Source organism: Convolutriloba macropyga, chromosome 3 (genome assembly GCF_964194025.1).
Source record: "Convolutriloba macropyga chromosome 3, txConMacr16.3, whole genome shotgun sequence".
Lineage (NCBI taxonomy): Eukaryota > Metazoa > Xenacoelomorpha > Acoela > Convolutidae > Convolutriloba > Convolutriloba macropyga.
Window position 1 is genome coordinate 15,526,991 of NC_134470.1, and position 26,879 is coordinate 15,553,869.

At 35.9% G+C, this 26,879-nt stretch overlaps 1 protein-coding gene across 1 annotated transcript; it reads left to right on the forward strand.

Moving 5' to 3' along the window:
- The first annotated feature begins 17,660 nt into the window (after nt 1-17,660).
- Nucleotides 17,661-26,814, forward strand: LOC142335989 (uncharacterized). The gene is made up of 2 exons (XM_075384428.1): nt 17,661-18,701; nt 26,509-26,814. Exons 1-2 carry the CDS (start codon nt 17,705-17,707, stop codon nt 26,736-26,738), a joined length of 1,227 nt encoding a protein of 408 aa, XP_075240543.1. The 5' UTR covers nt 17,661-17,704; the 3' UTR covers nt 26,739-26,814.
- The last annotated feature ends 65 nt before the right edge of the window (nt 26,815-26,879 follow it).

Consider the following 26,879-nt stretch of genomic DNA (forward strand, 5'->3'; position numbering starts at 1 on the left):
TTAATCTGGTTTTTTGTCGTTTTTATTGTGGTCTTATCGTTTGGTCTCAAAAATAACAAATAAATGCGTCATAGTGCGGCATAAATTCGTCATATTCCGAGTTCAGCTTTTAACTATCATTTTCAATCATTGAGTTATCAATTGTTTTCGAAATGTTGAATATTTAAAGAATAGTTGTCCCTTTTTCAGACATAAGTTTTTAGCAAATATAACTGAGAAAAAATTGGTATGCTGTGATTAAGCATTTTAACATGTTATTATATAAATTTCATTACTTTGTTGGTACTGACGTTCAAATTATTCTGATTTAAGCCACTTTCTTTTGTTTTTCTCGCCCGTTTTGCTTTGTGTCATTAATTCCCTCACCTTTTGGTCTGTTGTGTGCTCGTTCTAAGCATTTTGAGAGTCAATGTGTTAAAAGAAAGTTTGATATTATTATTGGTTCTATAAACTCTAGATCTTATATTTTTTGGTATATTGCGTCTTTTTTTAAGATTTTAAGCATATTGCGTAATGAGAACAAGTTTACCTTTGTTTGATGTTAACATAAGTTTATTAATTACCAGAAATAAAGTAAATTAAGTTCTTTCAATTTTATCTCAGGACTTGTCTTCAGGTTTTCTATTGCGAGGACACTGATTCAGTGGGGCAAAACATGATACTAACAGAAATGAGACAATGATAATAACAAAAATGATAATAACAGAAATGAGACAATGAACGTATTTTTCACAAATTTACACATAAGTGCTAGAGTTGCTGTTTGTAGCACCGCCCTGCAGACCTCCAATATATTGATTGATGTTGACTGCCCCTTTTTAGCAAAATTCTACCTGACCAGGCTTTTTGGGACAAAAATTAGCAGCAAACAGCTCCAAGAATAAAAGTATCTGATTTCTCTCCCTCTCTTTCTTTCTTTCTCTCTCTCTCTCTCTCTCTCTCCCTCTCTCTCTCTCTCTCTCTCTCTTTCTCTCTCTCTCTCTCTCTCCCTCTCTCTCTCTCTCTCTCTCTCTCTCTCTCCTCTCCCTCTCTCCCTCCCTCCCTCTCTCTCTCTCTCTCTCTCTCTCTCTCTCTCTCGCTATCTCTCTCTCTCTCTCTCTCTCTCTCTCTCTCTCCTAAACAGAAAAAGTTAAGATCACTTATTTTGATTCTCCACCCTAGGTTGAAGTTATAAAGTTATTTAAAATATTGTTAATATAAGGAGCAATTTCTGTATAAGTTCTTCGTGACAATTTAAAAAACTTGTGCTCAATCTGATATTCATCTGTTAATACTAGTCAAATTGCCGATGGCGGCTTTGGAACAGTCTAAGGAAACAGCGCTGATTTCGATGCCACTGTTACATACTAATGAATGTGCTTCCGGCAGCGAGAATGTTGCTTTGCTATTAAAAAAAAGAAAAACAAGAATTCTTTGAAATTATGTCACAATAATCGGAAAGTGGTCTACTGCAGATAACATTTTATGAAGCTGCTAACTGAAATTTAATATGAGAAGCAGAATGAAATGATTTTTGGCATCAAAAAATTAAATATTCGGACACATTCAAATGATTTCGAAAATTTAATTAACCTGCTAATAGTGGCCAACATAAGCAAGAAAACAATATCAAACGGAGGTTTGGTAAAAAGTAAAAAAAACATTTGGCCAAAATCATTAATTTTTTGTCTATGGAAGGAAAACCTAGGCAATGATGCTGATGTATCTTTCGCAATAAAAGTGACCATGGTGAGGTCACTTTCACAATAAATAAACATTGACCATGATGAGGTCCAAGACAGATAGATATTGACCAGACACGCTTGGGTCGCGGACAGGTGTTACAAATGGACAATACTGAAATATGGATATTGACCAAATCGAGCAGACTTTGATCAACAATGGCCAGACTGACTTTCCCTTGACCATCGGCCAAAATACGGGAAATAGCCAGATCGAACAGTTCAATATCAGGGTGTTGGCCACCAAACAGACCGACGAGATCATAGCAGAGCATTGACCAGATAACCCGACAAAATTATTATCGGCAGATCGATAGATGGAACATTCTTTTGGGTAATTTGTAAATTGATTTTTAAATTAAGCGTATGGCCCTCGAATTCAGGGTCCACATTTTTAATCCTAGTGTCGGCCAGTGAGGCAAAGTGTGGGCAAAATATCGGCAATCTACTGTTTCTGTCTTTGTTTCAGTACATTAGCTGACGCATGGATAAAATTTAAATAATGTTGATTAAGACAGGAGATATAGTTCCAATGAAGCGAAAAGAATTATTAGTCCCTATGAAATGAAATAAGGTTTTTTTTCATAAAGTTTTTTTCAATTTTTTTTTCAAATAGGAGGCTCGGTAATGTGACACATAAAGTTCAGACCTCTGTAGTCCTAATTTTTGTCTTAATTTCTCATTACCAACTAATTGAAGCGTTAGGAATCTTTCAAACCATTAAAGAGTAGTTTTCCTTTTTAAATTTACGAGTGATGGATTTTAAAAGAATGGCAGACATGTAATATCAGTGACAATAGCAGCTGAGAAAATAGCATTATCAAAAATTGAACTGATCAAAACATTTTATTTGCAATTTCTCATTGAAAGGCATTTTATCAAGGGAACACCTTTTTTCCGCAAAAAATTAGTTGCTAAGCAAAATCAAGTCATCAAAAATTTTTATTCCTCTCTTTTCCTCAACTTGGAGTGTTATCAGATCATCGTAAAAAAAGTCGAGAAAGACAATGAATTTACCAAAAAAATAGCAGAACATTTCCTGAAACACAACTCACGTAATTAATTAAATTAAAGACCTGGTTCTCAGCCTCCTTAGAAGAATATTATTTGATATTTGAAGACTATTTGATAGAAAGATAACAACAAGGAGGCTTGGTAGTTTGCGTTCACACATAATGTTCCGACGCCATTATCCACAATGTTGGCTTAATTGTCGAGAAAATGAGGAAGAAAGGAGATAGATGAGGAGGAGATAGAAAACTTTCAAAAATTCAAACATTGTTCGAAAGTAATTGAAGTATGAATAAAAAGACTGCGTCCAAATCAAATCACTCAATAAAGTAAAAATTTCACTTTAGAGTTGGGATGAGAGCTGCCATTATTAGGACTAGGAGACAACACAAACGATAAAATAGTCAAAATAGAGTCAAAAGAGCGTTAAAAAACAAAACCAAACAAGTTAATCTGTACTTCACAGGTCAAAATATGGGACCAGTCCTTGATGAGACTCGGTAATAGGTAAACAAAAAATCAAAAACGGCAAAGGTAAAAATTACATTTTTATTGTCATAAACCAAAAAAATTCAAATAATGAAAAATATTACATATCAACTGAAATCTTTAAAAAAAGCTTAGCTTCATCCATACCTCCGTATGAAGACATTGAGATCCGTCATTATCCAGAATATATCGTATGTCTACAACAACAAACAACAATTACAGACGCAAAAGAAAAAATTCAATGAAAAATTGCAAGGAATATGTGTCAGAGACGTTGAAACTATTCCCATTTTGTGAAAACTCGTATTATCAAAAAACCGTTTTTTCAAACGTAAAACTGCAATGAATATGAAAATTTTAAGACAGTGGAAAACTCATGCTCCCTATCTTTGCTGACTTTACGCTAAAAATTGACAAAAAGAAGAAAGAGTGACAATGCTCAATAAAGCTTTAATTTTTTTGAAAAGTTAGAACGATCAAAAATTTTCGACTAAAAAACAAGCCAGGTCATCGAAACTCCTTAAGAAGCTAATAGAAATTTTCAGTTTTAAGCGTTGATTTGGATTGTTTTGTTGCTTAGTAAAAATAAAAATGCAAAAAATGCAAAAAATTTTTAGAAAGCACAGCAAATGATTACAATCCGAATTATTTTTGGACTGTAGAAAACAACGATCAGACCAAAACAGGGATTCCTATTGATGTTCCTTCATTCAGAATCGTAATATTACCAAATATTATGGACGAGGACACTTTGACAAAACATAATATATGAGAAATAAGTGATGGATTTTAGATAATTATCGATTCAAAATAGCAAAAAACGCTTGCAAAATTTTAAATCAAGAACACTCGCCAAAGGAGCGCAAATAAAACTAGCCTTCTCTGGAGTCAACAAAGATTCTTTCGAAACGAAAGAATTTTTCGTTTCTGACGGTCTGAAAATTTAGCAAATTCTTGCTAAAGAATTGGATGAAACAGTTCTATAACTTGCTTCTGTTGCTAGAGAAGCTGCAAAATCGACAACACTATTGCCAACAATTTTAATATAATTTTCCGACAAAATTGGCAACAAAAATTGCGTAAAATTGCTTAAAATGTGAACAAAAATTACGATAATCGGTCAAATGTTCACAAAACTTAAAACTTCGATAATACCGCGGAAAAACACGAAATTCAAAGTATTTATTATGGAAATAAAAAAGTATACAAAGTATATATTAGTATCATAGTAATTTGATTGTTCTCGAACGAACTTTGAAGAAATTTTTATAACCGTGTTGGTCTTTTCATACGCAAAATTTTGGCATGACCAATTTTGCGCTTTTGTTTCATATCATTTTGTGACTTTTCAATTGACTTTTTCAATCTTCACTTCTTCATTTTTAGTGATTCCATTTCAATTGCTCTTATTTCTGATTTGAGTATGCTATTATAAAAATAATTGGTAGCTGTTGCTTAACAAAATTGATGCAGCCAACTGGTTGAGATGACTGCTAACCTTGTGGTAACCCCTAAATTATGTTGACACCCATTGTTTTTGAAGAGCAGTTCGCCCGATGTTTGTCGGTTTTTGTTTACAGTCTTCGTTTGTCGGGTTTTCAAATGATTGCATTCACAGTACTCTACAATGAATACATCGATCGGCCGAAAATCACTGAACCAAAAACGACCATTTGAGTAGATATTTCCTGCTCACTAAAAAGATTCTGAAAAACAAACCAAAATGCTCGAAACTCCGCATTACACAACCGTCTCAAAACTATCTGTTTTAGCACTCTGTTCAGAAAATTAGTGATTCTTGAGCCACAATATGTTAAATGAGCATTCGAAGTACTGCATTTCAGAAGCTAAGTAGACTGAATATAACCCAAAAAAATGCAACTGAGACAAACAAAATTTTGTAACGACTCGTCGGTAAAAAGATTGATTGATAGAACAACAAAATTAAATTACAGAAAATGGCTGGGACAAATCAAAACGTCAAAAAACTTTAAGGAAAAGGAATAGTGTCAAAGTTGTTAAAGCGATAAGAAAAAATAAACAATTAAACAAAATCACTTATGTTTTATTAAAGAGCTAACGACGCTTTCCGTAAAAGTGACTATGTGAAAAAACAACAAGAACATCTTATGTGGGTGCATAGTGAGTGCATAGTGCATAATGATAGAAAAGGAAAACAATAAACAACTGTAAAAAAGTAAATTTGAGTATGTGTATTTATTCATCAGCAAAAATTATTTGTTTTTCATTGGTTTTTTGTCATTGGAAAATAAATTTTCTATTAGTCGGACGTCGGACCACCTTCATTAGATTATAAAAACAATAGACCAGATCTGCAATTACAATCCAGAAAAAAATAAACAATGCTATGGAATGCTGACAATTACAAGAAAAAAAAGAAAATCTGAAGATATAGGAAAAATATAGAAAAAAAAGGAATGGCATCTTTCTTCAAAAGCTATTGGCAATAATTCCATACAAAATAAAGTGGTGTTAACATCAAATTTTATAGCAGCAGATAAAGAACAAAAAAAAGCGGTTTTGTATTGCTGATTCCATTTGGAAGCAAACTTGATTACCTGGATAACATTTACCACCACCCGACACCAGCCAAAACAACCAAATTTTTTTCTGTTAGTGGGTTGATGAGCTTCTTATGAGGAAAACTTAATTACTGGAAACATGTCAAGAAAATGAATGCAAGAACAAAATAAAATTTAAAGTATCATAGAAAGTCAAAAGAACTATCAATTCAATGCTAAATCCTATAAACTTTTCTTTCAATAAAAAGTAAGAGATCCGTTAATAATATTGCTGAATTGCAAGCCAACAGGGAGGACAAAAATACTCATGAGCACAATCACTGTCTACAAAAAAATGAAGACAAGAAAAATGTCAGCTTTCAGCAAAAATTTTTGAAAGTTCTAATGTTTGTTTTGCAAAACTCAACGGTCCTGCATTTAAAGACGCCTACGGATATGAAAATAAAAAAAACAAAAACAAGCTCATAATTTTGTCAATTTTTACACATAAATAGTGTGCGATCAAAACCACAAGACTTAAAAAACTTATCATATTAGCTTGGGTCTAATTGGAATGTCAAGGTTGCAGGTCAATACTGAGACCCAGGAGCCCACAAAAGTAGAAAATGAGAGCCAGCTAAAATTTCAGAATTTTTTGATAAATGAAAGACCATAATGTTGACAAAAAATCATTAGCGGTCCATTTACTGATTCCTAAAATAGCATGTTTGCACGTTCAGAGGCGTCAAGGAAAAAGTGACGGAAAAACAGCTTATAATGAAGTCAAATTGCCGCATATAAAATGAATCGAAAAAGTTGCTCCAAAAACCAATTGAAATCTTTAGCGCTTTGAAGAACTTATCTTTGAATTGTTTATTATTGTAGCGTGACTAAAACTTACTGTATTCAGGTATCTCCTTTTTCAGCCTGAAAAGTTTCAACCTGAAAAGTCCCGAAACACAATCAATCCAACAATATAGTTAATCTTGACCAGCAGATACAATACCTGGTTCATTAAAAATAGAGCATTATATCAATTAAATGTTGATTTGCGCAATATTTAGAAAAAAGCTGGCACAAAAGTTCCAGGAACAAATTCCAGAACAAAAATTTTTTCGAAAAATAAATAAATATAGCCCTCATTTTTTGTTTTTTACAACTGTTTCGTCAAAACTGAATGGAGTTTTTAAGAAAAAGTACAAAAAATGTGGCCAAAATGTGAAAATTAGTCTAAAAGAAGCAATTAAATATCAACTTCAGCTGAGATATTCTGCACTTGAATGATTTTCTAATTTATTTACCTCGTTGCGCATATGGTTCCTCGGTCCCTCTAAGTGGTGTCAGAACACAATTGAAATTTTGTAAAGAACAAAATTGTCTGGCAATGGCAAACTAACTAGATGCATTGCTTTTTAGCCAAGGACATAAATCTTTAGATCTGAAGTTTTCACGCAACTCTCAAGGGTGAAATTGGCCGAATTTCAATATTTAGTCGGACATGCTGTGTTAAGGACTTGTTTTTTGTGTCACAAAAAGCCAGACTCAGTCAGCAACAGAAATCGTTGCTGCATTTTTTGTAAATATGTTAAAATTTTTGCTACACGATTTTAAGGGCGTTCCCCAAAAGTTCTTGGATGTCAGTAATCTACAAACAGTTCAATTTAATTAAGAAAAAATTGAAGATGCAAACAGATTGCCTTTATAATAGATAAGTGTTATCCTGCATACCCAATTTCTCAGGTAAGACCAACAGGTACAACATGAGTCTGCGTGCAACATTTGAAGAACTTGAAACAGAAAAATAAAAACAAGAGAGACGTTTTCCTTGGCAACAATCAGCATAAAAAGTTCAAAAAAGCTCCACAACTAACTCGTGAAAACAAATTTGTTTGTTGACGAGAAAAAAATTATCCCAATATCGTATGTTGGAGTTGACTAAAGGTAAATGTAGATAGAATCCCTCTAACCCATACGGCTACAGTAGCACCAATGGACTTGTGAAAAAGGCATAAGGGCCAGAGAAAACTCAGAAGTCATCGAAAACGATACGAACCCATAAAACTAGACACAGGGTAATTTTCCCATCTTTTGTTTAAAAAAAGGAAGCGTCAAGCTTAGTTAAAACCATGAGTACACTACTCCAAGAACTCAAGTTAGTCAAAAACTGAATTGAACAAAAAAGGAAAGAACAACAACAAACATTGGTCAAGGATTAAGCTGACTTTGAAAAAAAAAATTTGATGTCAACAAATTTAACACCCACAAAGATATTAGCTTATTGGTTCACGAAAACGGTGGATTTTCCGAAACAAAGTGAAACTAAAGCAAAAAAATCGAACAAGCATGCACCGAATAGTGTGTTTTTCAGCAGTTTTCCTAACAGCATCCTGCTAAAAAATATGTTGCCAGGTCAACCTCTTTGTCGATAGTTTCCAAGGCATCGGTTTTAGAAAATTTTTTTCTTTCGTATTTGAAAAAAAAAACGAAATTATTCCCATCTTTAAAGATCGAGATAGAATAGGTTTAAAACAGCAAAGATCTATAAACCTATTCTGCAATACTTTTGAAGCTTTTGAAATTTTATTTGTTGAGCTGCATAACATAGCAAAAACGACTCAGCATAAAATGCTACATGGTTTTTGAATACACACGTTATTGGTAACTTTGAAGTTGTTGTTACTGGATAATCTGTACAACAATTTTGTTGGTGGCGAAATTCAGATTAGAGTACTTATTATGTATTCAAAAAAGGGGGCCATCGATAGTACCTCACATGATCTTCTTTTGCAGAAATTTGAAGAACTAAGGGTTTGCAATCATTTCTTCAGCTTACAGCAACAAAAGGGAAGCGAAGACAAACTTTAGGTGAATGATTGCAAGCCAGAAATTGGTGAAGTAATAAGTGGGATATATCAAAGTTCTAGGTCGGCAGCAGTTTTTTTTTCGCTATTTTTGCTAAAGATTTGCCCACCCAAGTCTTTATATGTGTCCTTTGCGTTAAAGCGAATAACTTTAAATTTGTTGCAATGAACAGAGAGAAAATGCAGCACGTCAGACCTAATTGAGAACGGGTTCGGGGATGTCAACGAAAATCAACCGAAATGCTCTTGCAAACAAAAAAGGCACACAAATCAAAATTAAAGTTTCGAAGCCAAATTTTATAGAACTAATACTAGCCAAAGATCCAGGCATAAAAATTGGTCCAAGACGAGGAATGAATATAAAACATGGAACAACTGCGAACCAAAGTGTACGTTTTTCAGCAGGTTTTTGAAAATCAAATTGCTAAAAATTAATCATAAATAAAATGTGACAATTTGAGATCATCAAAAAACATGCTCACATCTGCAAAAAAACAGAAATGAATCGAAAGAACAAAAAAACATATGCTCGAAAAAGACAGGTACCCAATAATATCCCAGTTTTGTCAAAGTTGGTCGGTAGTTTTGAAAATTGCACTATCAAAAAGTTTTTTTCTCTCATATGGGAAAAGAATAGAGGTTGTGCCTATCTTGAAGATATACGAAGAACAGATGTAAGATAGCAAAGACGTTTAAGCCTACTCTGCAATGTATGAAACGTTTTTGAAACTGTTCTTGATGAACTGTATGGTATAGAAAAACGAAGCTGCTCCACGCTCAGCATGGTTTTTTAAGACACCGGTCAGTGGTGTTTGCAATAAATTTCTAATTTGCCATTAACAAAATGAAGCAAAGACAAGATATGAATCAATGATTGGAAGCAAAAAAACTATTCAATTGACAAGTGTTAAACTCAAAGTTCTATTTTATTCTCAATTTTTTCATGTTTATTAACGTTTTTGCCATGCAATTTTTTTAAAGTGAAATTTTTGATAGGCTCAAGACTTTTATTAGCAAAAACATCCCCTCAAAATGCTTACCCATGTCTCAGAACAAGCGTGTAACAGAAATCAAATTTCATGTCCAGGACAAGGCCAAACCCACGGAATATCTTCACAGACGCGGAAGCCAATAGTCAAACGCACGTCCTAACGTCATTCTTTGACACTCCGTTATTGCAATGCGCTCGACAATTGTATTCGCTACCAAACTGGGAGAGCGGACATAACATCCAGTAGCCGGTACATTACGAAACAGAGAACACCGCTTCTCTGACCGCATGCGCTCTTCTTGAAGATGAGCATCAAGCACATTCTCATCTCACCCAAGAACGCATAACGCACGATCAAAAAACCGCACGTCTGAATTAAATTTGACCATGTAAGAAGTATCTTCTTGAAAACCTTCGAACCGGGCAATGCCATGTAATTAAAATGAGTTCGGAAAAGGAGCCTCGAACTGGCTCAGAGATCTACGGCTTAAACGTTATGGTTTAACGAAGCTAACGAAGCCAAAACTTAGAGACGGGCTTTTTGCATTGGACATAACATCGAGTCCACAGACACGCCCTTTAATTTCATCACAGACATGTCCATTAATTGCGCCTCTAAGAGCATATGAAATCACCCTATCACATGCTCTCAACTGTGCAAAGGGTGGGCATACACGCATGAGACACAAAGAGATCCGAGACACCTTTGCTGAGATCATGCATGATGTTAGCTATGATGTCGAGTTTGAGCCGAATTTTTAGTTGCTTCAAGGCGAATCCTTTATACATAAAATTATTAGAACCAAGAAAAACGCGCGATTAGACATTAAAGCAGATGGTCTATGGGGTTTCAAGTTCAACCGTTATTTCTTCGACGTGAAAATCTTTAAGCAACTCGCAAAGTCATGCCCAAAAAACTTTTAGAAACGTACAAATTTTTTTTGAAGTGTCTCAAATACGAGCAGCGAACACTTGGCTTCGAGAAGAGTAACGTCGTTCCGCTCGTATTCCTGCATGGGCGCGCTCGACCATCCGCAACGCGCACTATAATTTAACTAGCTAGAAAAATTGCAAAAAAAAATAGACGAAATATACTCGGACGCAATAACTTACTTAAGCACGAGAATAATTTTTGCTCTCCTGTGCAGCGCTATCATATGCTTCAGAGTGTGCCGTGGTTCCAAATGGCCTACGAACAATGATAATTCATGCAGTGCCATAGTGCGGGAGGGGAGAGTAGATTCTTGGCGAATTAGCTTATATAGAAAATTATTTCTCATGATGCATCCCTTAGAAGTTATAGTGCCTTGTCTTTAAAATTATATGCGATGCAGTGATGTCTAACGAACAGTGAAATATGCAGCACGTCAAACAAATTTGAGAATTAGTGATTGAACAATAGCATAAATTTAAACCGAAATACCTCTTGTCCATCAAAAATGCAGGCAACCCCAACATAGTTTTGCTCGACAGTTTTACAGTATTGAAGCGTACGTAAGATCCTAAGCATAACAACGATGCCCAAGTTGAACTGAAAACCTTGTGATGGAAAATGTGCTTTAAATGCTTAAAAGTTTTTTATTTTTTAAAGATAATATCATCGGTGTCTACAAAACTGAATGCAGAAAAACGGATGTGAGAGGGTTCAATTCATCCTTAAAAAACCTGTGGTTAGTCTGGATGGCAACTATACATCTGGAGAAATCACGGAAAATACTGGAAAATGGACAAATTCAAGTTTAATTACTCCTTGAGGGCCAGAAAGTTTTGACTTTTCGTCCTCGAAAACGGAATAATCAGCTAACGCGGGGAGGGAGTTAACGGCTCTTAGAGCGTTAAGCAATACTAGTCTCTAGCGGTTTACCAAAGTCAATCAAAACTTTTAGTTTTGGGAAGGGCGATTTTTATTCAGAAAAGTTTGAACCCCTCAGCCCCCCCCCCCCCCCCCCGACCTGGGCTTACCCCAACGATCACCACGTCCAGCTCTCAACCACCTGTCGATTTGGACCCCAAATTTTCTTGACCCCCACAAATCCATCCCTTAGAAACATCTGGCTACTACCAATCCAACCACCCGCCGGTTGTTTGGGAGCAAATCGCCGGATGTTAGTTGCTTATATTATAGCCCGGTTAATTTGAAAAAATTAGTTCCGTTGTAATCCGTATATTAGAGCAGTTGTAGGGCGGCGTTAGTTTGCGGCTAATTTGGAAAATGTAAAACCTTTCAAGCCCTTTCTCATTGGGATGTTCTTACTAAATGTTGCGCTTTTAAATACTGCCATTTCCTGTATTATGCGGAGAAATAACGATGGTATAAGTATTGAATATCCATTTTTACCTCTTTTCCCGTTATTCACGAAATACGTAATTCTGATAACCACCTGATCCAGACGCTACACCGTGATCAAAGCAAAATTGACTACTCAATAGCGGCATAATTTATAATATTCTGCGGGACATAAATTTTCATTGATTGTATCAGGAAAATTTAAACTCAGGATGACGAAGAGCGCGATCCGAGCCAGCTCTGATTAGACCAAATAGGGTCGATTATGGGGGTAGTCTGCGAACCCTCCACAGTCTGGTAGGACTGCGTACGGTATGGAAAATCTGATCAGGGCCCCATTTAGAGTCTATATGGTCTTATCAGCGCACTACCTACGGCCTGGGTAGTCTCCTCATAGCGTGGTCTAGTGTTTGGTTGGTTTTGAGGTGATCTGGACAGTATGAACAGAGATTTTTTAAGTCAACGGCAGAGAGTCGGGAAAGTCTGCTCAGAGCCAAGAGGTCGAACAGAGAAAACGGTCAGTCCCCTGGAAAAGATAAACCCCAGTTTACCGAAACTCGGTCAAAAACATTCGTATCAAAATAGATCACTTCATTTAATTGCAATATCTCATTTAATATTCTCTGCCCTTTTCCTTCTAAGTGTACGAAAAATTATGAGAACATCTCAGGAGAATTCAATGGCGTCTAAAAGTAGCTTAACTTTGCTCAGATAATGAAAACTCCTGAGAAATAAGAAATTAAATCTCACTCGCGTTAATAAAAAGAATTTGCCCACTTTCAATTTTGTCTCCAACAAAACTAAAATGGGATTAAGTTGTTCAATGCAACTAATTTCGTTTACAAAAGTTCCAGCGCATGAAGAAACAAAAAGTATTTCATATACCCGAGGAATTTTCAATTAAGTTATAAACTTTCGAAAACAGTGGAAGAATCTTACGTCTAAATAATTGTTTAATAGCCGCAAAGCGATAGCTGGGGCTATTATTGATTGGCCTTCTCCTAAGAAAAATAGGTTTTAATAATCTAAATCGAGTTTATCAATTTTATCTGCCATGTGGTCTTCTTCAATCCAATTTTCTGCTTGACCGGGTTTTTGCTTTTGAATTTTCGTCTGGCGAAGCCGGGAGAGCATTAAATTTTCTAAGAGCTTTTCGGCATAGTAGTCTAATTATCTACGTATACGATTGACGGAAGCAATTTAAGAGACGTAAATTCATGGTGTCAAATGTGGTTCTGAGATATCGACCCCCTCCTGCTCAAACCCCCACTTAACTTACTTCCCCCAGTCAACATTCCACACGTAACCCCGCATACTTGCTCTCCCAACCCATCCTCCCTCATGCTCCCCCTATTGTGCTCTTCTGTCTTACCACCATCAATCCTCTCAATTAGGCCTCCCTAAACCGCAGCCGTTAGGAAGTAAACGGTTCGTCAGTTTGAAAGCAATTCCCACGACGTAAGTCTTTTTGCAGTTTAAAAAAAAATCAGTAATTTTTTCGATGTTTTTTCGATTTGATTTTTTGTTTTGAAATTTATTTCACCTAATGTAATGCAGCAGAGGAGAATTTGGTGGAATGCCTTACAAGAATTCTGACTGATTAGTACTTGCGAATGTTTTTGGGGCTTCAGTTTTGGATGAAAATTGTTGCCTCATAGTACTATTGTGTTTTTCGTTTTTCATGATTTATTTAACTTTTGCAATACTTTGAACTGATTTGTCTTTGATGTCTCCAATGCGAGATAAGTATATCTGTTATTTGTCTCAATTGCTGTGACTCCAAAAGAGAAATTTGTGTTTTCTCTAGTCCTAAATGTCGTTATATGTTTTTGAAAAATTCTGTTGTTTGAAGAATATTTTGTGCCCGATGCTTTCTCGATAAGTCATTTGGATCGCAAAGTTTACTGCGGAGTTTTCTTCTGTTCAGGACTAGTATCATTAGTTTTTTATGATTTTTTTCAGCTCTTTTTGAGCTCATGGAAAGTAGACGGTCCTGAGATCTGCGGCCATTTTTCAACGCTAAAAAAATGTTTTACGTAATTTGAAATATTGTGTTATCAAGATACAAGTAAGTTTTTCAGGAGAAAATATGGCTTAGATTTAATTGCTCTCAAACGAAGTTTGTAGCAATTAAATTAGTCCTGTCGGTCTTTTTTATACGATTTTTTGCTTGACCGCTTTTTCGTCTGACCCATTTGACTTCGTCCTCAACAATGGTATAAACAGGTAGCGCCCAGCTGGGATCAAGTGCTTATAGAGCATTTGAGCTCTGTTTCAACTCACTGTTTTGACCCGCCCACTGTTGACCCCCCCCCCACTATTTCCCCACCGCGCTGTTGCCTCTGCAGCCAACTGTTGCTCGACTAGCCTCTCCCCCATCAGCCCACCGGTGGCTAGCTGCTGACCATCAACCGCTCGCTAAAAACACGCAAATTTCTAATTTTCACAAATTTTTCGAGCTTATTGAAAATATTTGAATTTTGTTGTGTTCTCTCAGCCCTAGGTGGCTAGGAACCAGCTCTAGGTTTTGTTAATAAGTAACTGCATTGTTTCTAGTGGTAATGGAAAAGTTTCAACTTTTTAACATCATGAATTTTAGCTTTCTGGACAAAACGTGCATTTTTTTCAATTTTTTTGACATCTATTTTTCATTATTCAAGTCTTTCAAGACCCAGGGGCCATAAAACCTCCTGCAGTTGTTAATCAGTTTCTGAAGAACTTTTGTTTGCCATTGAATAGTTTTTAACTTTTTAATACCACAAATTGTAGCAATTTTTTTTATAGAACTTGCATTTTTTTTTCAAAATTTAAAAAAAATATTTTGTTTTTTAGATTTCTCCAACCTCAAGAGTCAAGAAACCTCCTCTTGGGTTGGACAATATCTTTCTATATAGTTTTTAGTTGTAATGGAATGTTTTTCTAGATTTTAACATCGCGAATTCATTTTTTTTCGTACATTTGTTGTCATTTTTCTGGTTTTTTGGCCTCAGGGGTCCGAAAACCTCAATTAGGGTTTGATATTGAGTTACTTGAAAATTTTTCTTGCCACGATTTGTTTTCAAGTTTTTATTATCACAAATTTTTACAAAATTTGCAATTTTTTCGAGTTCGAATTTTTTGTTTTCATCATGTTTCCCTCAGCTCAAGATTCTTACTGACCAACGAAACTTTTTAAGTCTTGCAGATGGGTTACCTGTCAAGAGGCAAAACAAATGTTTTGAACATTTTTTCACCGCGAAATCTGGACTTTTTTAAAATATTTTGCTAATCAGTTTTTCTATTTGGTTTAATTACTAACAACGCTAGAAAACTAGAAGATGCAGATTCAAATCCCATCATGGAAAAAATTCCTAGCTCTCTCTCTCTCTCTCTCTGCGTGTTTTTCGATTGAGATTTTTGTTCTCTTTCTCGTTCACACTCTATCTCTTTTTCTCTCTCTCTCTCTCTCCTCAACTCTTGTTTATGCTGCACTTCAGCTGCTGTTATGTGGCGTGACATCATCATCTATTATCCTTATTAACTCTGAATTATAGACGAAAGGTTTTTAGCATCAATTACCTAACTGGTACTTTTTAGAAAATCATTGTTAATTGCTCTCAAATGCAGTTTGTAGCAAATATATTTCTGCTGTTTGTCTTTTTCTATGCAATTTTTCGCTTGACCGATTTTCGGTCTGACCCATTTGACTTTTCGTCCTCAGAAACAGGATAAAGAGGTAGAGCCAAGTACGCATTAAGTTCTCTTAGCCGCCCTTGCGGTGCACCACCCGCTGCGCTCACATCACGCCCCTTCTGTTAATCTAAAACTAGCCTCAGTAAACCGTGGCCTGTTACTGACAAAGCCAACTGCTCGCCGGTTGTTTGAGAGCAATTCACCGGACGCTAGTCGGTTGTTTTAATTTTTTTTTTAATTTTGCGGCTTTTTATCGTGTTACTGAATAATCTAACTGTTTTCATAATATTTTATTACAATGTCGATGCTCAAATCTTTCTCGTGACGGCAGTGTAATTTTTACATTTTTTAATCAAATCTGGAACCGTAAAAAAGGTAAGTTTAAAGACAAAAATTATTAGTTTCGCTTGCAAGAACGGGTTTTTTCTAATAATTTTTTCAGCTCGGGTCACTTCCGTTTTTTTTCGTCAGCACATTTTTTTAAACGTAGTATGGCGTAAGAATCAATTCACTTCTGCCTTTTGTTCATTCGGTCATGCAATTTCAACTGAATTGCGTGCGTGACGTAACTTACCTCATTCTGAAATTGACTCCTCATTCTCCAATTGATTTTCGCGTGCTTTGATTCAGGGAGATAACGCCAACTGAGTGGATCTCAATCTAATTGAAAGTTATTTAAGAGCTCCTAAAAGAAGACACAACAAGTTAAACAGATTCTTAAACAATATACAACATCTATGCATTCACTAAAAAATTTTTGTGTGTTTTTCCTTTTTTTTTTGAGACTGCAGATCTACAAAGCTATTGCGGCTATTTTCTGGCAATCTGCCAGCTATGTTTATAATTTTGTACGTGCTACCATGTTATGTTTTTGTTATGTAGGTATGTTTAGGTAGTTAGATTTGCGATGATGAGTTGGCATTTTCTCTTACCAGGTAATGCAGTTTTGTAATCAATCAATTTTTGGAAAAAAAAACAAATATTTGTTGGTTAGCCATTCAACTGGAGTTCTCTTTGGAACAATATTTATTAAATCTTCAGTTTCTATTGTTTATTTTATAATGCCAGAATAGGCTATTTGAAATGAGGTTTTGCTGCTGAAGTAGAGTTTTTTGATCATTTGCCTGAGCATTATTTTAGTAACACATGATTACATCACTATCGAATTAATCTTTCCTCTCTCCCTCTCAATTTGAATTGAACAAGCTGAAGTGAACTGAGGATATCTTTGTCGAATAGAAGGTTATTTGATGTTCATGTTAACTTTTATGTTCATGTCTAATAGGAAAGCGAGAAAACATTGTTTTTTTTTAAATCGTGAAATCCTGATTTGGATGATAGTAATTTGCTTCAAAGTAAGTCATCTGAGTTACCTGACTGTCCACCATGTGATTGCCATTCTGGATGCGAATAGTTTACGTTCCTCGACGATGGGGGTGTGGTGTCTGTCGACACGGGACAGTCCCAATTCGGACTACTTGTCGTTTATCTTCACTTTGTATGATACCAATTCTTGCATGATTCACATTCAATGCCTTTGTTTGTTGATGATACGTTGCGTTGGCAAAGTGGGCGCTCTTTCCCTTTCAAACGTTTGCTTCCCCAAGTTAACAAGTATCACTGAAAGAGTTGCACGCATCGCCAAGCCATCTTTTTTGTAAATACCTTTTAGCGTATACAACATTTTTAAAGTTCAATTGAAAGCAACACGCATTGTTCTGGGAGAAATCTCGGGATGTTACTCACTTTTATACAGTTTTTGCAAAGGCTATCAATTGCTTCATTGACTGGACACATTCGTGTACAAAATTAACAATCAAAGCGATTACAAGTACTTCAAATATATTCGTAGTATCCTAAATCAAGAACCAGGAGCTCTCCATCCCGTCAGATCTTAAAATATATATGCAAGTATTCATTCGCGTAAATGCAAATCTACTTGTTGCAATTTCAATAGCTGATTAATTGTCCTCGGGGAAATACAGCTCTCCGGATTAATGAATCGGGCTGTTTCGTTAGATACTCGGTAAACTATTTATCTCAGACATTTTACTAAGTTGTTTTTGAGGTTCAGATTCAAATCCTATGAAAATTGTAGCCCAATAAGAAAGTGTAAATTTGAATTATTCAGTGAATTTTTAGATTGGGTGATGTCTCATCGAAAGTTTGAGGCTCCCCGTCATGGACATCTTGGTTTCTTGCCGAGAAAGCGTTGTAAAAGAGGAAGAGGCAAAATAAAAGCTTTCCCCAAAGATGATGTCTCCAAGAAACCGCATCTCACAGGCTTTCTTGGCTTCAAGGCCGGAATGACCCATGTTATCCGAGAAGTAGAAAAACCTGGATCGAAGTTGCATAATAAAGAAACCTCTGAACCTGTCACTGTAGTTGAGACACCACCAATGACTGTTGTCGGGTGCGTTGGGTACGTCAAAACTCCCGCTGGATTAAAGCAATTGAAAACAATTTGGGCGAAGCATGTCAATGATGGATTTAAGAAAAGAATTGTACGAAACTGGTTCAAGTCCAAGAAAACTAGTGCATTCTCGAAAATTGGTGCAAGATATGGATCAGAGAAAGAACTGGAAAAAATGAAAGAATTAATGAAAAAATACTGTACTTCTATCAGAGCTATCTGTCATACTCAAATGGTTGTGAACAGTAAAAAGCGGATCAGATCGGTTCAGACTAAAAAGGACCCAATTATGGAGTTCCAAGTCAATGGTGGCACTATTGCTGAGAAGATTGATTTCGTCGTTAGCAAGTTTGAGCAAGACGTAAGAATCAAGGATGTCTTCAGTATGGAAGAAATGATTGACGTTATTTGCATCACCAAGGGTAAAGGTTTCAAAGGTGTGACGTCAAGATGGCATACGAAGAAGCTTCCGAGAAAGACTCATAAAGGTTTGCGAAAAGTTGCATGTATTGGAGCTTGGCATCCTGCTAGGATTCAGTACTCTGTGGCACGAGCAGGTCAGAAGGGGTATCATCACCGAACTGAAGTGAATAAGAAGGTCTATAGAGTTGGTGACAAGGACGAGATGGAGAAATCGGGTATCACTGAGTCTGATATCACCAACAAAACAATCAACCCGATGGGAGGCTGGCCGTTGTATGGATTTGTCAAGAATGACTTTGTCATGATCAGAGGTTAGAGATGATAGGTTACTGCAATCAAAGTTTGCTGGATTTATTTGGGTACGTGGTTCACATTGAGTAGATTTTCAGAGATTTACAGCGATATTAACTGTGTCATCATTCATACAAACCAGAATTAAGCAAAACAAATTTATTCGAACAATTGGGGACAACTATCCATGGCTGATGCTCTGCCGCGCAAACGCCGGACAGGTTTTCGCGTGTAAACCAATTGATTTATCGGCGAATATTAAGACATAGCAAGTATTAGTTTTATTTATCGTCCACATATAGCAAATTAAGTACATTTGAAACATCTCCTTGTAAAATCTACCTGGATTTAACTACAAATTGTTAATGGGCACAAATTATAACCCCAACAGAATTGGTTGGTAAGTATGTGTGTGTTAAGTTTTAGGTTATCTAAAGTGGCTATAGAGTTGAATTGAAGTGTGCCTCGCTCAAGATTTTCTACTTCACCAATGCCGCGTTTATCGCACCAACCTGCCTTGAAATTGGGGTAAAGCAGGAACGCCAGCCGGACTTTCTGTAGGAATTTTTGTCTGATTGATATCGTTTGCGGAAAGATCAAAAAGTGTCATTATAGAGCCCTCAAAAACAATTGGTATTTACACGACGCGCATGTCCACTATTGTGTGCTCAATATGCATCGCACCAGAAAATGGCGCCTATAAATTGGAAATAGGGGATTTCATTCAATTTTCTCGAGACATCTGTGAAATAATTGCGGAAGCAACAAATCTTGATAGCAGGTGATATGAACGTTTCTATAAACGAACTGGCCACAAATGACATCTCTCGATGAATACGAAAACTGAGCTTGACATAATCTTAGCTAAAATCCTTATGCAGTCACTGAATGTATAATTAACTCTGTTTTTTGGATTACAGTCTTGGAAATAAATCATCTTCTGACCACAAGCCAATATCAATTTCATTTAATGAAACGAAAAGAGATACATGGAAAAGATTACCACTAAAAAGGGTCAATCGCTATACCCAGAAATTCATTGGTAAAGCTGAACTTATAGCCTAAATAAAATATTAATAACGGAAATGCGAATGCAATCAAGTGGCACCATTGTTCAAAGAAGGAAAAAAGCGGATGTGGCTTGCTATCGGCCAATTAGTATTTTGTGCTGCGTCTAAAAAGTCATCGAGAAAGCAATTTTTTGGCGAACCCTTATAATATGGCCGACAGAACACATCAAGATCAATTTGGTTTCATATCAAAGATCGGCAAGCTTTTTCTGGATTCAATTTATGCAAACTATGATGACGAAAATGTTAAAAAGCTTACCGTTTTGAACACTGATTTTGCACGAAATTGTTGCTGCGTTCCTTGATGTAGTAAGAGTTTCATTATCTATTCTCGAAAAAGACGACAGTTTGTAAAAATCGGTTTTGAAAATTGGTCTAGATTTTGCCATTAATACGGCGTGGCTCGATAATTCGATATCAACTATATCTTATAACAAGGAGGTTCGGTAATGTGCGATCGCACATAAGGTTCCGACCCCGCTCATCCACAATTTTGGCATAATTATCTACGAAATGAGGAACAGATAGATAACCCCAAAAATGCAAGTATTCAAAAAAAAAAAAATTGGTGTATGAACGAAAAGATAGCCTCCAAAGCAAATAACTCAGTGGAGTAAAAAAAAATGATGCATTAGATTGTTGAAATATGCCAATATTAAGAAAGCGAGTCAAGACGAACAGCAAAATCAAACAACAAAGATTAATTACATCAAAAAAATTGTCCGTTTTAAAAAACAAAACTTAATAACAAAGTCATAATAGCGTCAGATAAAACTAAAACTAAACAAAATAACTTGTAATTCACCATAAAAGATATTGGACCATTCCATAATAAGGCTTGGCAACAATTAGACACTAAAGATCAAAAACAGTAAATTTGAAAAATTCGCTTATTTTTGAAACTAATTAATTTCAAAGCAATGAAAACCATTAGAAATCAACCTAGATATGCCATAGGTTTGCGATTGCCAGTGTTTCTAAAGATGGGAAGTCAGAACTGTCGGTATTCAATTTTTAATTGGTTACAAAAAGAACAACAAATAGAGAAAACAAAAATTCAATTAAAACTTGCGAGAAAAACGCTTTCGAAGCCGTAAAGCCATACTTTAGCCCTCAAAATATGTTCGAATGCACCTTTTTCGAACACCGATAATGTATTATGTAACCTCTCATTAATGAAACCAGGTAACAAGTAGACAAAAAAGAAAAGGCAAAATTAAGTAATACTTGTTTTTTTCCGAAAAAAATTTATTTCCAAAGACATGAAAGCCATTAATTTAAAATTGAAATAATTAAATAGGTTCGTTCATTCTCCCAAAGGAAGCCCCTGAGACGTGCAGTTATCCAGAATTTATCTTACGTCTAAAAAAATAACGTAAATTATGACAAAAATCAAATATTAATTGTGAAAAAAACACGTGTCGAAGCCAGTAAAGTCATAACGATTTCTTGAAAAACATTCGATTTTGTGACACCAATCTCTTTGACACCGTTCCTTGACAACAATATTGTCATATTTGACCTGTAATTAACAAGACTGGGTAACAAACAGACAATAAAAGGAACAAAATTGCAAAGCTAAAAAGCGTTTTTTTTATTTTGGAGAACAATTATTTTCAAAGTCATGAAAGCCATCAGCTATCTGAATATCAGAATATCGGCCCATCTTTTCTTCCATTAAAAGCAAACGAAACCGAGTTATTGTACAGGAAATTTTATACGACTAAAAAGACAAAGTAAAAACTACAGTTAATGACAAAATTGAAAAGTTCTATTAAAGTCTTCGAGAAAGTATTGTCGAAGCCGTTAAAACCAGAGTCTCTATCCCTAAAGATTTTAAAATTGTCGATTTTGCCCTATATTCAACGCCAATAATGTGATATATGAACTGTCAAAAACGTGATAATTTGACAAAACTAGAAAACGTGAAAAATGGCCAAGTACCTGAAAATAAAGAAAGTTCATTAAGCCATTATTTATTCAGTTAAAACGTCCAGAAGGTTTTAAGTAATAAACTAGATACAGTAATTTGGAGTTAATTAGGAAGCGGATTGGACCTATCATTTGTAAGCTTTGGTTTGAAATATTCTGTCATTTAAATAATATATAAAAAAGATCGAATTTTCATAAAAAGGACCGACTGATTACAATCCGAATTATCTTTGGAATGTAACATTCCAAGTTTGGTTCAAAACTAGCTCTGCTAATGTTGTTTGTCAATTAAGAACACTTAATTTTCCGAATGTTATAGATATAGATATTTTGTTAGTTAAAAATCAAAAATAAATACTGCGTTTTTGGTAAGTAAAGTTAGCAAAAAACGGCAAAGTTTTAATTACGGAGGACCTGCAACGGAAGTTGAAGTAGAAAAAGCCCCTTTTGAGTCTACAAAGATTGTGTTAGTGGTGTTTGGGTGTGTACTTCCTGCAAATTTAACCAACGCGGACTAAAACTTATCTCGTGCTGTTTTTGATGAAAAAGTTTGAATTTTGACAAAAAAAATAAACTAAAAATAACCGACAGTAAAAAATAAAATCAACTTTACTTGTTTGAAAAAAAATAACAAATTTTAGCAAATTTAGCGAAATTTAATAAAAAAAATTCAGGAAAATGTGAATAAAATCAACGGAATTCATTCAATTTTCTCAAAAGTTCAAACCTCGATGACTCCCTGTAAAAAAACAAAAATTAAAAAAAAATAAAAAACCCTTTGATTATATAGTTCCCCTCCGCCCCCTCAAGAGGGGTCGGAACAAATAGATGATCTATCGAATTCAGATTCAAATTGTGATAGTTATGGATTTGCGGACAATTTTGAACTCAGCAATCAATGGAAACTTGCTAAACCATGCTGCATAACATCTAGACGCTTGATGAGAAAAATCAATGCAATTGAATACCAGCAAATGCAAATTTCTTAATATGAGAGTAGTTATGAGCAAATTTTAATGAAATCCAATTCATAACCACCAGTGCTCTGAAAGATGTTGATTGGGTCGTAATTTCCAAACCTAATTGGACCGTCCAAAATGCCGACACGAACAGAGGCAAACCATCTATTAGTCACATATGCAGATGATATCTCTTTACTCGCCACCGGTCCGAAAGTTTAACTTACCCATGACATTAACGAACGCCTGGCAAATGTGCAATGCTGGCTGGATGTACACAATTTGCAGTTCAACGACAAGTCAACATACACCCTCTTCACCGCTTGGACCAAGGAGATTAATCAAGAACTATACATAGAAATGAATAACATAAAAATCCCCTTAGAGAAGAACCCAAAATTTCTTGGCGTCATGTTAGATCCAACTCTTTTCTTTGCTTAACGTTCCAAAGCCATCTGTGCAGAAGTGTAATAAAAAACAACGACATTCGCTGACTAGCAGGCACAGATTGGGGATGCAGTAAAAAAACGTTACTATGCTCATATAAAACCTTGAGCAGATCGGTCCTTAATTATGCAGCACCGGTATGGATACCGAGTCTCATTACCTCACGATGGAATGACCTCAAGTAAAGCAAAATTCCGCTCTTCGTACTGTAACTGGTTGCGTGCTAATGGCATCCATAGACCATCTACATCATGAAGCTAGTATAATGAAAGTCAGAGAACATAATGATAAGCACACAATACTTAGCTTGCGCATACAACGTAAAGAGACCAGATCACTTTTCATCAAAACCGTCAAAGAGCCCTAAAACCATCAAAAATACCTTGCGTTTTAAGTTTGGAGATATCGAAAGGTTATGAGAAACAATATCAAGCACCAAAGAAATAAAAGAAACAATACACAAAGTAGCCACTGAAAACTAAGTTTAGCTAAATCTGACCTATGGACTCTCGGGGTCGAAAACGCAGAGATCAGTTGCAAAGGGACTGAACTCCTCCGATCAACTAGAAGAACACTAGCACAGCTCAGGTGCTGACATAGCACACTACTGAACAGCTTCAACAGTAGCATAAACGAAATCGAAAACAAATGCGAACTTTGCAACGGTACGCCCCACGACACAACTCACCTTTTCAACTGCGCGAGTAACCCGACCCAATTAGAAGCAATTGATCTATGGCTAAAACCGGTAGAGTTCGCGGCATTTCTGGGCCTTGATCAATGAGGAGAGTGCGTGGGAGCTACAACAAACCATGCTGCATAACATCTAGACGCTTGATGAGAAAAATCAATGCAATTGAATACCAGCAAATGCAAATTTCTTAATATGAGAGTAGTTATGAGCAAATTTTAATGAAATCCAATTCATAACCACCAGTGCTCTGAAAGATGTTGATTGGGTCGTAATTTCCAAACCTAATTGGACCGTCCAAAATGCCGACACGAACAGAGGCAAACCATCTATTAGTCACATATGCAGATGATATCTCTTTACTCGCCACCGGTCCGAAAGTTGAACTTACCCATGACATTAACGAACGCCTGGCAAATGTGCAATGCTGGCTGGATGTACACAATTTGCAGTTCAACGACAAGTCAACATACACCCTCTTCACCGCTTGGACCAAGGAGATTAATCAAGAACTATACATAGAAATGAATAACATAAAAATCCTCTTAGAGAAGAACCCAAAAATTCTTGGCGTCATGTTAGATCCAACTCTTTCCTTTGCTTAACGTTCCAAAGCCATCTGTGCAGAAGTGTAATAAAAAACAACGACATTCGCTGACTAGCAGGCACAGATTGGGGATGCAGTAAGAAAAAAACGTTACTATGCTCATATAAAACCTTGAGCAGATCGGTCCTTAATTATGCAGCACCGGTATGGATACCGAGTCTCATTACCTCACGATGGAATGACCTCAAGTAAAGCAAAATTCCGCTCTTCGTACTGTAACTGGTTGCGTGCTAATGGCATCCATAGACCATCTACATCATGAAGCTAGTATAATGAAAGTCAGAGAACATAATGATAAGCACACAATACTTAGCTTGCGCATACAACGTAAAGAGACCAGATCACTTTTCATCAAAACCGTCAAAGAGCCCTAAAACCATCAAAAATACCTTGCGTTTTAAGTTTGGAGATATCGAAAGGTTATGAGAAACAACATCAAGCACCAAAGAAATAAAAGAAACAATACACAAAGTAGCCACTGAAAGCTAAGTTTAGCTAAATCTGACCTATGGCCACTCGGGGTCGAAAACGCAGAGGTCAGTTGCAAAGGGACTAAACTCCTCCGGTCAACTAGAAGAACACTAGTACAGCTCAGGTGCTGACATAGCACACTACTGAACAGCTTCAACAGTAGCATAAACAACGAAATCGAAAACAAATGCGAACTATGCAACGGTACGCCCCAGGACACAACTCACCTTTTCAACTGCCCGAGTAACCCGACCCAATTAGAAACAACTGATCTATGGCTGAAACCAGTTGAGGTCGCGGCATTTCTGGGACTTGATCAATGAGGAGAGTGCGTGGGAGCTACAACAACCGATGAGGACAAAAGAACGCGATTTTCTTTTTAATCATAAAAGCTACACAGTTTGTTCATTGATAGACAAACTGCATTTTATACAGGGTGCATTGTACCATGCTTAACATGCTTTTCTCAGTCCTGGCTACCTAACAGATAAATTTTGGTCAAATTTAATAGAGTTCAAAGTAAGAAACGGATTAAGATTAATGGATTAGTTTTTGATATCAGCCATTTTCAACTATTAACGCTGAATTTATCACTTCTCAGCCTATAAGTTGATATGTACGACTTACTACTATATCTAGCAGTAATCAATTCCCAAAACGACGCTCCCGTAAATTTCAGTTGCTCGAGTGATATCAGGACTAGACACTTCAGTCAACCAATATCTGAGAAAGACATAACAAAACTTCTCTTCAATATAGTCACATGCAAAGTGCATATGAACACAAGTAAAATGCAAGTTTTTTTTAATAAGAGAATAATTCTCAGCAAATATGAGATTGATTGTCAGCAAAGGAGATACAAAAAAAATTGCTTTGAATTTTGATAGATGGGAGTATAGACCCTTTTAGACACCAAACAGCTTGAAGCAACCTTCAGATGAACGTCTTGCTATATAGTTTTTTCAAGTACCGAAACTACCAAAATTTATTGATTATCAACTTGGGTTTTAACTGATAGCCAACAAATGAATTGATCAGAATTAAAAGTGGTTATGCTTTTTCTGAAAATTTTCACAAGTTTAATTTGGATATACCGTGCATGGTCGAAGAGCCATGCAAAGATTATTTATGTTTTGCTTTGATTTACAATTTGGTTAGGGCAGTGAAGCTCTTCGTTTAAAAAAAATTCGACAAGACAAGATGTTCAAACCTTTGAGGCATTGTAGTTTAATTTTGAAGAGTTGAAATGACTTCGAAAATGCATTGGTTCAAAGCAACCAACGCACGGGGGTAGTACAATCCGCGAAAGCTCAGAAATGTTAAAAGTTATGGAAGCCTCAAAATTTCGAGAAAGTGAAAATATGCAAACCATATTTCAAGAGCTTTTTAATGATACCATTTTTGTCTCACCGAAAAGATGTCGATCGGCAAAAATTGACGTAACATAAAAATGAGTCGGGCTGGCATAATTTTTTTGTACTCCAAATAAACAAACAAGTTTGGAGGGTTAAAAATAGCGTGTTTATTTTTCCGAATTCTGTGGACTCTGTTGAAAATGGACCAGGTGTTTGATTTGATCATGAATTAGTCTAAATACAGCTAATATAATTGAGAAGTAATAGCTATTGATTAAGGTTAAGTCCAATTTAGGAACCTGTGGTGGCGCCCGACGACGACTGCTCACTCTTAGAAAAAGCCTCCGCTCTCATGTTGCTTCGAGATCCGCTCTGGAGAAGGTGAACCTGAAGTTGATTGATACGACGAGCAAGAAAGGCAAAGGTCGCTTCCAGACCACGGAAGAGAAGAAAGCGTATTTTGGACCCACCAAGAGAGAGAAAACGGTTGTTGTTTCTGCTGGTGGTGGTGACAAAAGTGCTTAATGGTTTTAGACTGATTGGTGCTTTTTTGATAGAGTTTGAGTTATATAGCAATTCACTCTTGATAAAGCTGATTAAATTCGCCATTCATTGTTAGGCTGTGATAGGTTGAGTGAAATATTGGCCCGAGGAGTTTGTACACTG